The sequence below is a fragment of the Pezoporus wallicus genome, unplaced genomic scaffold (genome assembly GCF_028554395.1).
Source record: "Pezoporus wallicus isolate ANWC-B61680 ecotype Strahan unplaced genomic scaffold, APGP_CSIRO_Pwel_v1 contig_5767, whole genome shotgun sequence".
NCBI classification, from domain to species: Eukaryota; Metazoa; Chordata; class Aves; order Psittaciformes; family Psittacidae; genus Pezoporus; species Pezoporus wallicus.
The window spans coordinates 5,433,316-5,453,029 of NW_026640599.1; the positions used below are offsets into that span (position 1 = coordinate 5,433,316).

Sequence of the window (19,714 nt, forward strand, 5' to 3'; positions counted from 1 at the left end):
TGCTGCTTCCAAAACCCCTTCTCAGTGCTCACTGCAGAGAGCTGTTTGCAAAGTTCATCCAAGCAAAATTGTACAGATCATGGATGCTGTGTAGTCTGGGGTAAAGAGAGAAAGGAAAAGATAAAAAATGAGAAGTAATTTGATACAGTTTAGCTAGCATGCAGGTACTCCTTCTGAATTTAACATACAGGTGCAATAGATAGTGTAAGGAATAAATATTCTTCAAAATCAAAACTGTTTATTACCAAGTAGGTCATATTTCCAGGAACTGTTTCTCAATATGCAAATTCGAGCAGTGATTGCTTTAGAATAGATATAATTGTATATTCAACAGAATGCATATTTTTTCCCAATGAACCATAGTTGATTTTATCTGAAAATTAGTGATTACCATTTTGGTGTTAATTACGGAGTACTGAATACAACTCCAGTGTTCAAAGACAGACTCATCTCTGTTTCATATCCCCAAGTCACTTGTGGAATAACCAACATCACTTTGTGATTTTAAAGGTACAAAAAAGAAAAAACAAAAAAAAATCTAGAAGATATAATTGAAAATGAAGGATTAGTGTTTAGATCAGGACCTCTTACCTTACCTTACCTTACCTTACCCGAAGTACAGTATTTTGAACTTCTGTGTGTAGATACTCTGTAAGTGTCTGTGAGAGACTGGGCCTGGGTGAAGACCAAGAGAACGGTATTGGTTGTTTTTATTCTGGATATATATACTTGCTTCTGTGCCTTTCTCTCTCTGCGTGCCACACAGGTAACCTGTAGCTGGTAGAGGATCATGTAGGAGATAATACGAGGTCTGAAAGAGTGTGGATGGTCTCAGTAAGGCATTATTCAGAGCAGAAAGCTTGTGAGTGAAAGAGTAACAACTCTGAAATGGATGCCTGTTACACAATAAAAATACAAGTCAATACAACCTTTCCTTCTATGTGCAGCCCACCTCATTTCATCCTCCTAAATAGATCTGTGAAATGTGGATGAGAGATGCTGGCAACCCTCTCTCAAGTAAGGGAGAGAAAAGTCTTATGTCCTGCTATGTGAGTCACGATAAAATGATCCCTTTGAAGGCTTTCTTCCATGTGCCTAATTCTAAAACATTTATGCTCAAAAATGCACTTGAGTTTGGTCAGAGGTGATAGGCTCAGTCTAGCAGGCCTGGATATAAACATTCACTGAAGTGCTTTGCTAAGGTCCTGTTGTGGGGTAGGACTGTGGGGGCTGGAGAGGCAAACAGTGTCTTAGGAGGAGCTGACTCAAACGTATGGATTATCCAGCATTTTCGTTAGTACCAGCCAGGAGATCCTAATGTGGAATAATTTGCAAATGAAGAAACCAGACGCATACCCAGGAGCAAAACACATACCCAAGGAACATTAGCGTTTAACTTCAGAGCAACTTCTGTGGGAGTATATACGTACTCATTGCAATATCCTGAAAATAATTGCATACATATGTATGTTAGCCCCGCCCTCCAGCAATATCAATGGACTTAATCCGAGTTTTATGTTGAGTTGCAAATTAAGGGAATAGACTTTAAGAGTATTGAACACATGGCTGCCATCCAATAACTTCAGTATGGCACCCACCCAAGGAAGTGCTCCAAGGCAGGCTAATCAGGGCAGAATTCCTGGCAAAAGTGCATTTGGAGACAAGGCTTGCTCTTTTTCCAAAGTAGAAAACTCCTTTGATGGCAGCCACAGAGAGCATTTAAAAACGTTCTCAGGTGCACCCTCCCCCTTTTTAAAAAAAAAAAACAACTAAAAATCACATTCTAAAGGCTGCAAAGGAAAATTGCAGGACTCATTTTAACACTTTTCCTGATCCAGTTGGGCAGTGAAGGCTGAGTAACAGCCAGCTGATTTCATTTTACTTCTCATTTTTTCACTTCTGTCAATAGGCACCGGCCCGTAACTTATCTGTAATATAATAAAACTCCCACAGGCTCCAGCAGGGTTAAACTAAATTAGGGTTGAACTAAATTAGGTTAATTCAGCTCTGTAAACATGAATGATGCCTAGGACTTAAACTGTATCATAAAGCTGAGCTAAATTCTCTTGTAATGCTTTAGTTTTCTACTAATATACATTCCAAAATACTGGTTTGGGGTTTGTGTTGGTTTTTCTCCCCCTGCACACACTGTGTTTTATTGCTTCTGTACTGCTCTCCACACTTCGCACAGTACAGTTCTAGCAAATGGTTATACTCAAGAGCTGTGGTTTGTGGCAAAAATGTGATGTGTTGGAGAAAAGATGGGAATGACTCAGTAACTCAGTAGTGGTGTAACTTGCTGGCTTGGCATGCACAACAGTGCAGAAGAATAGTTCAAACAGGCTGTGGAGGATGTGTGTGCTGGGCTGTGGGAGCTATGGTGGCAGGTTCTTCACTGGTAGGTAATGGAAATGGGACTAAGGGGCGATGACATCCTTCATCAGCTCTGTGAGGTGTGGTTTTGGAAGGAAGATGTGGCTTCAGATGTGCTGATGTCATGGAAACACTTCACCTCCTTCTGACTTCACTGAAAGCCAAATGCATTAGACCTGCCAGAAATGCAACATTCGGGAACAAAAAAGCACAAGGCACTCTGGTCAGATGAGTGAGAGCCCTCCAGGAAAGCCCAACCAGGATGAATGCAACTGAGGAAATTGGCAAATAACTATGAGATGGCATTTGATATTGAATCATGGGTTCGGAAGATTAGTTTAACATCTCATTCCCTAGACTAACAAAAATGGTGTTCTTTCTTCTTTAAAAAAATCCAAACAGTTATTCTAAACATAAGCATTTTCCAACTATTTTCAGTCCAGATGCTGAATTTTTGCAAATCTCTTTTCTTTTCTTTTTTTTTTTTTAAGACTCTTTTTATCTGATTTTTGTTATCTTGGATATTATGTTCAGCAAGTAGAAAAATAACACAATCCCCAGAGAGGAATGTAATAAAACCTTTTATTAAAGCCATATTAAACATGGGCTACTGTCATAGGTGGATTTGGATTCTTACATTTTGTACTTTTTTTTTTTTTTTTTTAATAAAATTCAGGCCAAATTCAAGTGTTTCTCAGCTGCCAGATAGCCTAGAACATTAATTTTGGCCTCCAATAGTCTACGGAAATAACTTCTTTGAGTTTAAAAGATGAAAGGGCCACAGGCAAACCCAGCATCACATGGACCTGAAAGATAAAAATGACCTAGGACTGTTAAAGAAGCTATGGAACCTGCAGCTTGGGAAATTATTCCCAAAAGACAACAGCACTTCTAACACCCCCTGGGGTTTCCCTTTTGGAGCCCATCTTGAAAAGGATGCTGAAATGTGTGCCCGTGCCTTGAAATAGTGTGTTAGGGCTCATACATGTGAAAGCAGCAAGGGGATGATGCTGTGATGAGCTGAGCGCCCAGAGCCCTGGTGGCAGGTGATGGGCAGGAGGAACAGGAGACAGCACTTAGCAAGTGTTTTCAGAGCTGCTGCATGTCTGCAGGAGAAGAGATGCCAGAGCAAAGGCAGATGAACCCATCAGGCTGGTAATCAAGGCAACAAACCAAGCAGGAGGCAGGGAAAGGTACAGAGAGGGAGGCAAGGCACTGGAAGCAAGCCCACTGAAGGAATCAAGGAAAGTGATGAGCAAAACAGAAGACAATGGTTATATTTCAGAGAATAAAAAAAACAACAACCCAACCAAAACCCCCAAAAAGGTCTTGTTACAGCAATTTTGAAGGCACCAGGTGTTGCTCCACCTGCAGTGACATGTAGCCACATCTCTGTGGCAACTGGCTGCATGTTCTGGGCTTGTGTCCTTCCTTTCCTAAGACTTCCACAGGTTTTGGACCCTACTATTCTATTAAAAATCCCAGTGGTAAAGTTAGAAACCTGTAGCCATTAGTATAATGGGAGATCCCTAGAGAGAAAGCAAACACTGCTACATAGAGAATTTATTAGCAGCAGGAATAGAAGCCTGTATCAGCACTTTACTGGTGGATAAATCAGTGGGTTTGCTAATGATGTTTCTCTTGATTGAATTGGATTTGTAAGGGAGAAATGCAGCTGCAAACTGAATTGCTTTGTATGACAAGAGAATAATGAGTAGCCAATCCTGAAAACCCAGGGTTTCTGTGTATATGGGATAACTTAGCTTCCGTTCTTGTTATTATTTTATATGCAAATCAAATTATCAACGCCTTTATATAATTGCTTCCTGGATCAAATTTATTCTAGAGGTTTTTTGCCTGTTTGTGTGCAAGAAAAATTTCTTCCCCTCTTTTTAGCAACTAAATCCTAGTCCTGCTGGAGCCTGTGGGAGTTTTAATATATTATAGATATGAACCATTCAGAGGACATTGAAAGTGAACATAAAATACTGGAACTGCCTGTGGTTATGAGAGTGCTGTTATTTATTTGGAGATAGGGCCTATTACCTTGTGTTATTATCTGCACGTTACATGTACTGGGGTTTTGCATATTTGATATTTACTTAACATGCACATCAGGTTCTTCTAACAATAATGTTTTGGAGATGATCTGGCTAAGTGCCCTCATCAGCCTCTTGGTAGGTTGTTCTCTGGGGTTCCAGCCAGTAAACCTTTATGTGTTTTAAGCTCTAAATAGGCTACTGCTCCCCCTCCAAGGATTCACACTGAGCTGAAGCAGTGCCCACTGGAAAGTAGAAAACAAGATGCCAGCTGGCAAAGAGGGCTGAAAAGAGAGAAAAAGAGATAAAATCATTCTTAAATTGAGAAACTGCCTTAGCAACATCCTCATGTGCTGGGTGGGAAAAGATCATGGTTGCCTGATTGGTCTTTCAAATGGCCAAGCTCCTAAATCACAGCTATGCCTTGCTGTTGGAGAGATGGAGTTGACAGAGATGTACTGTTGAGACACACTATGAATTAAACAGATGGATTGTGAAGCCCAGGCTCTGTATCCAGTAATTGTTTCTCCCTCTAGGGGAAAGTCTTACAAAAGCTTCCCCTGGTGCTCAAAAGGATCATGGTGGTTTCACTGCACTGCAACTTTAGAAAGGCTTTGGTCAGTCGTTAAAACAAATAGGGATATTTACTCTGAGTGACTGGAGTCTACCCAAAGCAGGGAGAGACGAACTGGCAGTAACACCTTCCCACCACTTGCACAGCAGCGAGGAAGTTTTGTGGCTTAATTAGGAAAAGAGGAGAGAATGATCTCCCCTCAGCCACTGTCAGGTCAGGGACAACGCTGTGGGAAGTGTCTCAGCACTTTCTGCTTTCAGCACTTACGGTGCTAGAGGCACTGAACCTTTTTCTGGTCATCTAGATTAGTCCTGCTGGTTACTGAGTACATCCATGCAACATTTCGTGCCTTACATGTGGGAGGTGGACAAGAGTGTGGGGGCTGAGAGATGAGAGCAGAATCAGGCTGCAGAAGCATGTGTGTTTGGGGTGGAGGGAGGCAAGCTGGAGAGGAGCCTTTGTGAAAAAGATGAGGGAGCAAGAAGAGAGCACAGGTGGACTGAAAGTGACTGAGGCAAGAGAGACCCTGAAAACACCTCAGCTGGATCCTTGGAGATGCAAACTATGATGGACATTGCCAGGAAAATGCATCACAGCACATATCCATTTAATTCCAGGTAGCTTTGTGGGGATGGCAGCAGTGGGAAAGGCACTGTAGGCGGTTTTCGTACATTCAGAATGCATTCAGATGTTATTTCAAGCCCTGCAAAGTGAGGCTGCTAAGCCGTTCATCATTTTAAAGGTTGCTCAGCTAAGAAGTATAAAAAACCCCCTCACATTTTATTTCTGGAAACCAGGAAATTAAAAGAAAACTGAAAAATTGGAAAAACACAACTTTTTTTTAAACTTTTCCTACTAGATTATTAATATAATTTTTGCCACCCTACTAGAAAAAAGAATAAATCTGCATTGTACTTGAGATTCAGCTGTATGTTTTCTACCATTACTGTGGTTTTACATCATTTCACGCATCAAAAACCTGGCATGGAGGAAGTTAAACTAGCAAACCAAAATTGTTCAATTACTGATTTTAATACAGTATTTTAAAGTTTCAACAATATAAACTATTGTTATATTTCAGTAGGATGTGGTATCTTCTTGGACTGAAGTGAACAATTCTGTCATGCTGACAGGGACGATCGCACTTGCAGGCTATGCCTGGAATGAGAGCTTCCACAATGTAACACAAACCACTAGTGCAGTTAATTATAATCAATGTATTTACCACAAAAAAAGCTCTAGCCATAGCCATGCTGTAGAAACAGATTTCATTTTGCTAGACTTGAATAATGCAAGTAACACTATGAGACTGAAATAGCTATTGAAGGGAAGTGACTACAGTAAGACAGCTTTTTTTATCTCATTCCAAGCAAGATTTTACTGCTGTTGACAGGGAAAGTACAGGACAACTTTTTAGAGCAGGCCTGCGCAGTAAAGCACACTTATGAAGGGCAAGTAACTAATCCTAGAAGTTCTTTGTAGAAGCACTTTTGCACTCTGGAGATAAATGTTTATGCTCTGACACTGGAGCTGTAGATGACCTGAAGAGGGATCTCCGCAATGGAGCAAGCAAAGGAGGGAGCACTGAGCAGTTATACACCATTCATTTTCTCTATTTTCTTTGCTGGTAGAGAGCAGTTCTGGAGTAAGGGCTTTCTGTAGCACAATGCAGCTGTTCTTTCTGGCATGTCCCTGAAATTATCTAATCATCTGGCATTTCTGATATCACAGCCTGTTGCCATGGCACCCTGTCATGTCAAACACTCGGCATCGTGGCTTTCAGAGCAAGAGCAAGCGTCAAACGGGCAGTACAGTTTGCATGTTGAGTTCAATGGCTAACAAAAAAAAAAAAAAAAGGTAACATAATGAAGACCACAGGACTGGTATATAATGGTAAAAACAGCTACTGTGAGTGCTGCTCAGCCACAGGGCTTCTCAGAGGTGGTGCCAAGGAAGGACTCTCTGCATGCTCTGGAACACCCATGGTGGTGACACCAAAACAGGACCACAAAACAGCTACAGCACTGCTGTGACACAGCTCTCTGGCAGAGCAATACAAATGGAAACGTCATGTTATGTTCAGAAAGAATCAGTATAACAAATATTTCTTGCCTCTAGGAGAGTATGATCTGGCAATACTGGAAACCCTAAATTCATCAATGTATATATATAAGATCATTAAAAAGTCATGAATATTACTGTCTTCCCAAATGTAATAATATATAATGCCTATTAGTTTTTAATTGCTTTTGGTTTATAGTCCAGTTCAGATTTGTATTCTGTAGTCATGTAAGGATTATTTGGTTTGGAGCAGCTCATCAAACTTTTGTGTTTCAAATGCACTGCAGCATAAACTGGCTGAAGTTTTAGCTTCAACCTCATCACTTTGCATGAAAGGCGGACAATGGGATGGGAGCCTTTGGCTATTACCCAACCCTTTCATGGAATATGCTGCAGACCAGAAGTGTGCCTTTGATGAACTATTTCTTAAGTAAAAACATACTTCAAGCATGTACCTTTGTCACAACAGTAATTCCTTTCCTTCTGTCCAGGGAAAGGATATTACAGTACTGTAATTAATACAGAAAAGACCAAGATACATAATCTGTTCCTGCATTTTGATTTTTGGAGCCTTCTGACAATGGACAACTTAAAACTTGTGGGAGTCTTGATATTTTATTATGCTTTGCAAAAGAGAGGTGGGACATGCAGCCTTAACTAGCAGAAGTGGGGGTGACAGGAAATGGAATTTGTTTCAAAGCGGAGCCTAATTAGTTTCTGATGATCTGGTTGCCGGAGGTAGTAGAAACTAGACATGGTGACCCAAGAGCATTCCTATCCACTGCAAAGGATGGGAATAAGATTTAGCTATGTCAGAATCAAAATTAGTGAAATACAAGGCACAGACTTTTTCTTGCTGGATACTTGCACATGTCTAGACCAAAACGGCTAACTGAATCTTGGGCCTCTGACTCCTGCTATGGTTCCTACTGAGGCAAAGGGTATGAATCTGAATCGTGCAAGCATGCTCCTTGACACAGCATCTGCAAATCTGCAAACTCAAGGCACTTTAACATAGAAAGTAGCAATGAAAAATAAAAACCTTTAGAAGTCTTGGGTTAAACCCATCCATGGGTTTGCCCAAAATGACTGTTACCTTTTGTGTTCAGCAAGGAAAATAAACGTTTGCTTTTCTACATGTTTTGTATTAGAGAAGCTGGCTAACATGCCTGAAGAAAGAAATGTAAATGTGAATGTTTCAGACCAAAGCAGGAAAAATCCTCAAAGGCTCTGAGCACTAAAAAAAAAATGCACTTGTAAGTTCTCTTCTAGCAGCAGCAACATTGCCTTATGAATGCTTATGCCTGTGGAGTCTGCCTCCTCCAGACCTGCTCATCTGATTGCACAAGCGAGTGCTTCCTTTAATCCTTTTCACAAGTTACATTAAACAGCTTAGCAGTAGGGCTTTTCCAACTCAACTCCTTTTGACTTACAGCAATGGACTGGTCACACAGTTAAGAGCTGCTGACAGACCTTGATGGCAGGAAACTTTGGTGGAGTGAGCCACAGAGGTGATATCTGCACCTAGCAAAAAGGATGTGTGGGATAGCTGAAAGCTGAACTTCTGGACTGAGATCTTTCAATCTTCATCTTCAGCATAAGCATGTAGAAAGATTCAAAAGATCCCTATAAAGATACCAGCAGTCTAGTTAGCTTCCTATGCAATCAGAATGGCAATTGCAGCTGCCTAGGACAGTGTAAGAAAATTCCATGAATAAAGTAGTCTTCTGTAATGTAACTTAATTTTTAACAGCCCCTGATAGGCTTTTGCCTCACATCTTTATTGAATCCAGATTTTGGTATAAACTGATACTTTTATTAAAAACAAAGTCTGAAAATTAAGGAGGACCACTTTGAACTCTGTTTAGAAACGATCCCTCCCAATCCTTTCTACTTTTCTCATCCATTCCTCTCCACAAAGGTATTTCTTTGGGATGGCTGTAAAGAAGAGCCATGAGGATCGCAGTTTTATGCACTTTGGCTTTTCAAAAAGGCTTTGTAGGCAAAAGATCTCAATGTAGCTTAGGGAACCAGCAGTTGTATTGGCCTCATTAGGCTGAAAAGTATTTTCTTTTCAAAAACTATGTATGTTCTCACTTTGTTTTTCTTGCTTGCTTAGAAGAAAATGATTCATGATTAAAGGGGAAAAAACCTTCTGTGACTGTGTAATTAGTAAAATCCATGCACAGAGAATCCTGATTACACACTCAAAGTGCTCAAGATGAGCAAGGTCTTTCTCCACTTTTGGTCAAGCAAGATTTCCACGCTGCTCCTGCCCTGCCAAAATTCACACTTGAGGCTGCTGCCTGTGTGCTCACTTACTTCAAAGAACAGACCGAATCCAAGCAATTCTTTTGCTATAATAACTAGGTTGCCAAGAGAATACCCAGATAGCAATGTCACGGTCCAGCACTTACCCACCCAGAGCTCCACTGCACATGTCTCTGAGTACTAGTTCAGGAATTTCAGCTATGTAAGAATAGATGAAGGGATGGGAGGCCCTGAACACACTGGCCATAACCGACCTTCAGGAGCACCTGAGGCTCCCTCACCAGCTGCTATTCTACCCAGGAGAAAGCCCATAAGAAAGTCATTCCTTCAGCAGGATCACAGGAGACAACAGGGCAGGTTAGACAGGGTAGATGGTTGATGAAGCAGCACACAAACATAAACCCAGAATTTCGTCACAGCATGAATGTATTATTTATCAACTAGTATATTCCCCAGCAACTTACACTTTTAAGAAACCAGAAGGAAAAACAGGGCTCTGGATGTTTCCTTTTGACAGATTGTGTTTCACATTTTGGGCAATAATCTTGGCCCTTCTGTAATTCTTTCAGCCAAAATATTCAGACTAGCATACCAAAAATCATACTTAAAAATCCAAATTTAAGCAGCTGAATCACAAAGTGTCTTGCTTTTCTCAATTTCTATTCATGAAGGTGGACATTAGCTGGACTAATGCAACAAGAAATGAAGATGCCAGTATTTGAAATGTACTTCATATAATGAATGAGAAGCTTTTGCAAAGAGAAAAAGACGGAAGCGGACAAATCCCTATGGATTATCAATGTGTTTATCCTTCACAAAGTCTGTTAAGAAATTTAGGTTGCATTTTATTAAAGCTTCTTCTAAGCATGACATGTTTGCAGCTATCCATTATACAAGACTATCATCAGAAAGGATGAATACTTACCAGTAAGGCTCACCGAAAAGTTATACTCATCAAAAATTGTTTAATCTCTTCTCAGCTTGCCTGTATGCACAGGCGTACTAAAATGTCAGGGGCTTTGTGGGGAAGTAACTCTAAAAGGATGAGTGTTCTTGACAATGTCACCAAAGCAGAAGAGTAAGCAGATTTTCTTTTGGTAGGAAACACAAAGGTCGTTGCTTCATTTGTATGTTAAATTTACATTGTGCCAGTTCTGAAAGGTTTTTATTATTTTAAGAATGTTTTCAGTAGAAAAGATCTATAACCATTTTTCTCCAATCTTCAAAGCACCTTCAAGCAATCACAAACTCTTCTTCTAAAGATGAGTCTGATTTGTATATTTGCATGTACCGAATGAGGAAACCAGTTTCTGAAATTAAGACTAATTGTTTGTATGACAACTTGTACTTGCGACTTAAGGGTATAATTCCTTCTACTGGGGCTGGGAAAAGCTCATGAGAAACCTCCATCAGCAAGTGAAGAATTCCCTTTGGGCAGAACTGTAGAAGAAGATGGTGTAACTGAAAGCAAAGGTGCAATATTCTGGACAAGAATCAAGTCTGCAGCATCACAGTTGTGTTCTAGTCAAGAAGCTGACATAACATTGTATTTGGGGGAAAATAAAGCACACATGGTCCCATGATTGGGAACTGCAGCATAATACATATGTGCAAGAAAGGTGAATGTTACAGACATTCTGACTGAACAGGCATTTTTGAGTTGCAGTTGCATCGCTTCCATGATCATATGCTTTTATGTGAGATATTTCTTAGAATGTAAAATGACACAGGAGATAGGAGTAAAAGAACTGCAACACAAAACCCCCAAGTTCCATCAAACCACCAGCAAAACAGACACTTGGCCAACTACAGCAACAGCCCATCCCTTGAAATTCAGGAGCAGAACAGAGATTATCCACTAGCAACTCAAAATCTGCAGTGGTGTGTTCCTCCCTTGCAGGCCTCAGCACATAGTTCCTAAGGAACATTTAATCTAGTTCTTTCTACTTCTAATGTCATGAAGCATCGTAAACCCTCCTAGAAAGATTAAAAGAATCAAAGGCAAAGATATTTCTTGTATATTCTACGTGAAGTAGGAAAAGAATTCAATGTTTGTCTCATATGCGGTCTGTACAAATACTTTTGGAAACCAGAATTTCTGCTTCTGCTAGCTGAACCAGTTGGACAAAGAAACAACCACAGGAAGAACTAGGAATTGCGCTGAAAAGTAAGAATAGCCCAGTCTTACCCATCCTTTCTTTCTTTGGTTCTCAACTGCACAGGGAAGACACCATCATCACACTGGAAACATTTCAAACAGGAACAGAGAGATCTATGCATGTTAATCTGGGATGGGATTTTCCCCCAGAAGATGCAACAGCCCTCCCATTCATTCTGTACCACGTGTGTGTGGTATTGACTAGCATTCCTGTGAACGTCTTATCAACACTCTTCATGCTTCTCGGTATGTTAAAACTGTCCTTGCTCTATACAGCAGCTAAAAGAAAGCTTTAGCATCTGAGAACTGGAGTGCTGAAGTATGGAAGTTTCTTCATAAATAATAAAATTCAATTACAAGGTGTTACAAAGCAAATTTATTTGGTGACCAAATGGAACCCCATACAAAACACTGAATTTCTGACAAAACCCACCAAAAACAAGAGCAAAGACAAATGCAGGACTGTTCATAACCCTTTTCCCCCTCCTGTCTCACACAAGTTTTTCAGATTAATCACACCAGTAGTAAGTCTTGGAGACTGGGGCTTTTAATTTTAGTGTTCAATTTAACTCCATTATGTCACACCTAAAGTGAAGGAGGTAGAACTGAAACTAAAATGCTGCTTTGAAAAAACATAGTAACATAGTAAAAGCAAAGATACTCTAAACTACACCACAGACTTACTTTGGTGCAGCTGCCTGCTGCAGAGGGCACAGCAACTGCTGGTGTGTATTACAAACTACACATGCCATAGAGATACATCAGACATAGTGGGCATGAACTGAAGTTAGAAGTTGTGACCTGCCTCTATTGCCAGAAAGACACATGAATCTTTGTCACAAGTAGAACAGCATAAGGCTCCTTTGCCATGGCATAGAAATGCTGCTTCATACACACTATAGCCCTTCAACACAAAACAATACGTAGCAGCAGTACTTCACAGAATGTCCTTGGAAGCATCCAGGGTACTATTTTCTAAGGTAGTCACCAGCACTGAAGGGACAGTTCTGCCTTTCTTACATAGACCACTTATGTGCCTCCCTCCACCTGGTCAGCAATTAGTGGGGCAAGCACAACCGACCAAAAGTAGAGAGTGACAGAAGTGGAGCAAAACAGACTGTACAGATGGATAAGTACACACACAGAAGCACATCTAACTTGCCTATGTTTAAGCTTTGTGCATGTAATATGCAGGTGGGCATGGGAAAGCTGCACCTAAAATAAACATAGCCCTCAGGGCTACATGGCTTCCACACCTCCATAAACAGCATATAGATGTACCCTTATCTATCAAACTAATATGTCTCCTTTAAAGCTTTAATCCAATTACATACTTTTTATCTGAATGGCAAAATTCACTGTAGGCACTGGCCTCAAGAGCGCTTTGTCCTCTGAAATTTCTCTTCTGCTAAAGAGATCTCTGACAGACAGGACCACATCAGGCTTCACCCCTACTCTCCCCACCCCCTTTATTAAAACATTTTTTGATATAATATTTCTTTAGAGTTGAACTTCTGCCAGACAAGTATCAGTCTGGAACAAAAATTTCCTGCTTTTATTATAAACCTTTGAAAAAGAATTCAAATGGCTGGCCTACAGTAATTTAATATATTATATCTTGGCCAGTGGACTCCCGGTCCTCAAAAAAGCCCTCCAAGATCAGCAGACATAACACTTCAGGCTGCGCTGTGTTAAACAGGATCCAAATGCTACTATGTTAAGTGAGACTGAAAAATGGGATCACTCATTTCCTAAATGGGAAAAGCAGACAATTTGTATAGTCTTTTTTTCTTTACCTCACTGCTTTAAATTTTCATGGTTCACTGACTATAGACATTGTTATTTTTCTTGCAAGCACGGACAAGGCAGGCAGGTATCAAATGAGCGAAACTATGGCTTTGGACAGGTTTATGTTACTGTCCCTCCTATTGACAGCTTGACAATAGCTATTCACTACTTGACAACTGTATGTAGGTAGAATGGACTGTGATCGTCACCGACAGGCAAGAAAGACGCTGCCCTTGCTGGTTGCTGCCCCAAAGCCCAGCCAAACCCAAAACTTGCACTTGTTTCTCTCAGCAGCACAACCTGACAGAGGCAGCCATCCATACAGACCTGTGGCAGGTCAGAGCACAGACCAGGTACTCACAGTTTAAGGGGGATAATAGGCCAGTATTTGGGCTGCTTTTTGTCACAGCTTCTATCAAAGATAAGCTGCATGGCAGCCTCCATTGCCTGGATTTTTTCAGCTTCAGCACCATACAGCCTCTTCATTTCTGCCATTCGCCTTTCCCCAGGTCTTTCTGTGGGTGGCTGCACGGAACGCCCTGTCCTTTTGTGAAGGTCTTGATCAGCCTCCACGTACTGGTTCTCAGCTTCCAGCTGCTGTTGCCTCCCTGGACAAATAAACCACAAGAGATGTAAATTACTGGGATATCAACCAATCACTTTTTATTTAAACGTCTTAAAATGTTACATATTCAAATCCATGCTGGGTCTAAGGGCCGATATCCACACTTCTGAGGGTTCAGCCAACTCCTGCAACTTACAAAACAAACTGCATGTTATTTGTCCTGCTGTGCTCATTATGCATAATGACAAATTCCTACTAAATATTATGATAAAACCAGGCTGGAAGAACTGGGGAGAAAGGAAGAAGATCCTGGAACTTAATCCTAAAAATGTAAAAAACCTCTGAATTAGTAATAACGTAAAAATTGTCATTGCTTACTTCTTCCCCTCGTATACCTCTTAAAGAGAAAAAAACTAAAAACCCAAACCAATCCCCCCTCCAAAAATCCAAAAACCGAACAAGAGAGCTGTTTCCAAAGTAATGACTTAGCAGCTGAGATAGGGAAACAATGCGCAGGACAATGCAACTTCAGCTGAACCATAGCGAAGAGAAAATGTAATCAGTTACTACGCTATGAAAATGAACAGACTGCTCTGTCATGTAAGCGGCTGCCATTAAGTGCATCCAGTGAAACACAGCTGTAAGTGTTGTGTTTAGATAAACTATCCAATCTCATCCATTTCTCAAGACTTGCAGAGTTCACAACTGGCAGCATTACTGCTATTGCTTTGAAGACAAGCCAAAACAGCACACAAATCCCTGCATCAATTCTTTTAAAAAGGATTTCACAGTATGTTAGAGATTGGAAGGGACCTCGAAAGATCATCTAGTCCAATGATTTAAAACAGTTGAGAGTGGTGAAACATTGTCATCAAAAATCCTCTTTGGGAAGCCCAATCAGGAATCAAAGAACTTGATTTTGTGTGCCCAAAGTTACCTCTACTTCCTGGCTGGTGCTCTGATGGAACAAATAATGCTCTGTGAAGTTAAAACAGCAAAGTGCTATACAAGACTCCCCTCTTACGGGGACATTTCTACAAGATGAAGAAAATCACCTGGCAGTTGGACTCCTTTGGCTATCAGTAAAAAACGAGGGCTGTCAAAGCCTCATCACAGCAACAGTTCACTACTAATGACAGCACTTTTTTTTTTTTAACCTCCAAAGGGACAGAGTATCCACCACTCAGGATGCATTAGTCACATACAGGACATGCTTCTCAGCATTTGGTGCTATGTACCTCTTCCCTCCTTCCCCTAAGACAGAGATTTAGCTTCCACTAAACACAACATCTGCAAACCCTAACCTAAAGTTAAATATCCTGACATATCTGTGTCAAACATCTGCAGTTTATTTTTACAGTGGAAAGTACTGTACAGAGCAGCCAACTGTCTGTCAGTCTTCCTAAATGAATTACCCCTCATTCACAGAAAATAGGTATTTTAAACAGTATACTCAGAAACTTCAATTTTTGCATCTGTCTGACAGGGCCACAGAAAGCTTTTGTCCTGTCATTCCAAACACCATCCACAGTTTTGTGTTGGTAGCCAAAGGACAGACAGAAGGGCTTGAAAGGCTATTAGAATCCATTCCAGAGAGCTGCTTCACTTTTTGCTTTAAAGGCACACCCCTGAAGGGAGCTTCACTGCCAGAATTCATGAGGAAACATACATTAGAGTCTGTATGTGTTTTTGGAAGAGTCAGATTTATTTGGTGTCAGGCCATTTTAACCAGAAGGTCTAAATTAAAAGAACTAACATTGCCTAAGAAGGGCCAAGCACTATGTGGATAGGCTATGGCACCCAGGCTGTGACTACAGAGGCCCCTTGCATTCCATTGATGCAAACTTTCTGGAACACCAGACTGCCCACAACTAGGTAACATGCTTTTAAGCATGAACTTGATGCAACATACACTGAACAGTTAGAAAAAATCTGTGCTGGAAAATGACTCTCATTGTAGGTTGTGCAGCAAAATTGGCTGGGCAATGAATGGAACCCAGATTTGTTGGCTCTCCTGGGCCACAGAGATAATGCCTTGTATTTCTGTATTGCCCATGGAAATTTTTTATTCATTAGTTCCATAGCTGCATGCTAGAGACAACTGCTTCCTTGCTTGTCTGCCATAGAATGCTCTCTGACAGCTCATTGCACAACTAGTACTTAAGAAAAATTAATTTCTCTGGAGACAGATAATGAATTCTTTGGTTTGGAAATTAAATAGGTCTGTAGCAGAAGCTTTATGATGGATGAGTGGATTACAGTTTAGTGTGCGTCATCTCCAATTTGTAGCAGAGAGTAGTTCATGAACCCACAGATCTTAATGTTAGCAATCAAAATAATAATACCAATTTAAATTGCATTCTCAAAATTACCTACAAAAATCTGAAGCATAATGTTTACTTTACACTAATCAGATGTACTGCCTTTAACTTTCTAACCTGAATCTCACTATTCCATAGCTACTGCTTAAAAATTTCCAGAGTGACTCTATTGCAGAGTCTCAGACATGTAAATCAGGTCTAGAGTCCAGACAGAGGCTGAGGACAGAAATCTGCTACAGTGACCTACTATTTTTTGCACCAAAGGCTGAATTTGAGCATAGAACATGGCAGCTGCTGCTGGTAAATATAACTGTAACTGTGTGAAATATGCTGCTGTTTCAAATCAGTTATTGTTATGGTAGTATCTCTCCAGAAATCTCCACTGACCATGACAGCGCTACTTGCTGTCACAGTCAGTCAAGGGAAGAACAGCCATGGAACTAAATGGGTATGTAAACTACTGCTTTTCCAAGAGCAGTATTTCCACCCAAACACAAAGATAAGAAATAGATGACAGCAGAGAAAGTTTTGTCCTGTTGAGGTGCATGCTAAACCTTCTTTGGTGGGGCAGGGGTCGGGAAATTGAACTGCTCTTCTTTCCAGCAGCCTGCTTCTTTCTGTTACCTCAAGATTTACTTTGAAAACATACAAAGCAATAAATCTGCAGCTAAATGGGTAACTACCTCTTCATCAAGATTACAAGAAGCCTCTGACAATGTAAAAAAAAACACCAAACAAAAAAAAAAATTCTCTATAGCCCTAAACCTATAGAGTTAACTAGAATTTCTCTGAAGCAAGCACCAAACAGCCATCCATGAATTAGATAACAAGGTTTATGAAAACCCTAATTCTGAGCCTGCAGCATTACGTCCCCAGCTCATTCTCAAGTCATAGTTTCACACTCCAGATTTATAAGTCATTGTGCTGCCAAGTTATAAATGTGAAACAAATAATTTTTACACAGTTCTAAGTAGTTCCTCCTTCCACTTCACACAGTGAAGAATGTGCTTTCTTTTACAGCATGCAGCTTCAATCACTGGCAAGCTTCCCCCATCATGGAACACTATCTTGCAAATGTTCACAAGGCAGGCAGGCAGCTGCAGTGGTTGCTGGTCCCTGTGCAAAAGAAATGTATTGCGGACATTTTCCTAATTGGTCAGGTCTATTTCTTTCCAAAGATACTTTTCATCTCTTCAAGATCTTTTCAGAATTAACTTACTCCCACCAAGTCCCGTTCTGCTGGGAAGTCATCACTACCTGGCCAAAACTAGTTGAGATATCTTTTTCCAAAAACAGTAAAGCCTTTATTTCTTCATATTTAAGGAATACGTAACTCATACTGCATCCTGAACATCACCAATGATTCCAGGCCTTTTGAAAAAAATTTTGGGGTGGTTGTTTCTTCCCTTCCCCCCCCCCCCCCCCCCCCTTTTATGGACGACTTAATCTAGGATATCCTAGCTGAAAAGTAAACAAATATAGACAATTACCTTCATCCTCAGGGAGTGCCAAAAGCAGGATAAGCAGTAACTAGTATATTAGCTATTCACTGCATTTATATGTGCACAAATGCTCTCTTACACACTTTCAGAAAAACCATGACCTAAGCTCTTTAAGACATAAGCTGTTTTCCCCATAGGCCCTTAGAAAATCAGACCAGTTATTTCTCTTATTTTATAAAAAGGAAAATGTTACAAACTTTCGGTAAGTTTGACTCATTTTGCTCTTCCCTCTTTGTAATATCCTTTGAGAAGCTTAAGCAGTAACAAAAAAGATCTCCTCTCTGGAATTCATTCCTTTTGTCATTAAAATAAAAAGAAAACAAAACCACCAAAACAAGAAAAAAACCCAACCCTAAACCTAAAACCCAAATAAATTCCCTTATTTGGAGAGAAGTCTTCATGGAGAGACTTTTCAACATTAAAAGGAGATGAAACTTGGGAGGGTAATTATCTATGTTGGATTTTTATGACAGATTTATACCCAACATTGTGTGGTTTGTCATATCATTTTTAGCTCTTAGTGTTTATACATCCAACCCTCAGCTCACTGTAACCAGTGATCATACACAGCATGGCAATTTTTTTTATACAGACAACCTTCTCCACAGCTTTCTAGGTGCTCACACCCTGCAGTCTGCCATATTCTGCCCCACATGATTGTAGTTATGGCAAGAGACCAAGAGCTTGCTCCTCTTAAGCGTCAAATGGCCTTTACTGACTGTGAGCTTCTTGCTTAGTTAGCACATTATTCTTCAAGCAAATAATGCACTTTCCCCAGCCTTGATCTGCTTTTTCTTTTCCATGATTTCAGCCTGACCTATACCCCTGTTCACATATTTTGCTGCTTATTTCAATGCTGAATGATTTTCTGTTACTGCTGCATGTGCACTTTCTGAACTTTCTCATCTTGTCGTAAATGCTACCTGAACTGATCTTGGGCAGCCCCCGCTAACAGAGTTAAAAAAACTACCCATTTCTATTGATTAAAAACTCCTAGTTCTCTCTTTGAATGCCACTTCCCACAAGCCTATCTGCTGTGTTGAATGTTCTGCCCACACAAACTTCTCAATGCAAAATGCCAGCCTCTTCATCTCCCTAGAAAAGCTGTGTACCTTTACAATAAACTTACGTATGAGTTTTTCTGAGGTGATAACATCAGACCATTTTATTATGCCCATACTTGCATGAACCAGGCATACCATGGGGAAAACCAAAATCTTTGCCTAAAGGAATTACAACAAAATAAGCATTTAAAACTGGGGATTTGTAAACAGGATATTCAAGGAGTTTAATTTCTACAGAGATCAACAGAGGTCTGGATTTCCAGAGGGCTGTCATCTCAAGAATTACTCTTCATCAAGTGCAAAGCTTTGCAGAATGAGAGTTTCCATCAGTGGGAGCCTGTGAGATACAAACAATTGTGACTTACCCCCACATCTCTAAAGATAAAACATTCTGGGTCACTGAAAACATCATGGTCTGGCTTGCTGAAGGGTTACTTTGAAACATCAAATAACTTACAGAAATTATGGAAACATACTGAAAGAAGAGAGTGAAGATTATAGTGGAATGAACAGCCTCATTCTGGCTATAAGTTGGTTTGGAGAAAATAGACTTATGCTTAAACTCCTTAAATTTAAAAAAATAGTGCTTGCAAAAAAGCAAGAAAAAGATAACAGATGACACAATGTAACTTCCCCCTTCCCATTTTTAACAGGAGAAGCCCAATCTTCAAAGAAGTGGAGACAGCCAGGCCGTATCTTACCATGCCAGCAGTCCAACCTATGCACAAAACTCAAATGCTGTAGCTGGCTTGAAAACACCAATTTGGAATAAAAGTGACTTTTTGGGGGGAATAACTGCCTGCAACAATAACCTCTCAGCATCCAGAGTCACAACCACCCTGACAAAAAAAAACCAAACAAAAAATGCTGAAAATATTAAATTCACAAGTATCTAACGTTGACAAGTTTTCCATCTGCTAGTTGAGGAGGGAATGAGTTAAAAGAAATCAAATATTTCACCACATATATCTACAAGTAATGCAATATTCTCAAGAAAA

At 40.3% G+C, this 19,714-nt stretch overlaps 1 protein-coding gene across 8 annotated transcripts in view; it reads right to left on the minus strand.

The window, feature by feature from the left end:
* Window positions 1-11,834: 11,834 nt before the first annotated feature.
* GEMIN8 (gem nuclear organelle associated protein 8) overlaps window positions 11,835-19,714 on the minus strand; it is a 29,490-nt gene continuing 21,610 nt past the window's right edge. For 7 of the 8 annotated variants that reach the window (XM_057419630.1, XM_057419636.1, XM_057419632.1 and 4 more), the window contains exons 5-6: window positions 13,626-13,872; window positions 11,835-12,061 (exon numbers count right to left, since the gene is read on the minus strand). In XM_057419630.1, the coding sequence (XP_057275613.1) occupies window positions 12,037-12,061; window positions 13,626-13,872 (272 nt within the window). In that variant the 3' untranslated portion in view covers window positions 11,835-12,036. Of the gene's footprint in view, window positions 13,873-19,714 lie in introns of all 8 variants that reach the window. The other variant, XM_057419633.1, reaches the window with a different exon arrangement.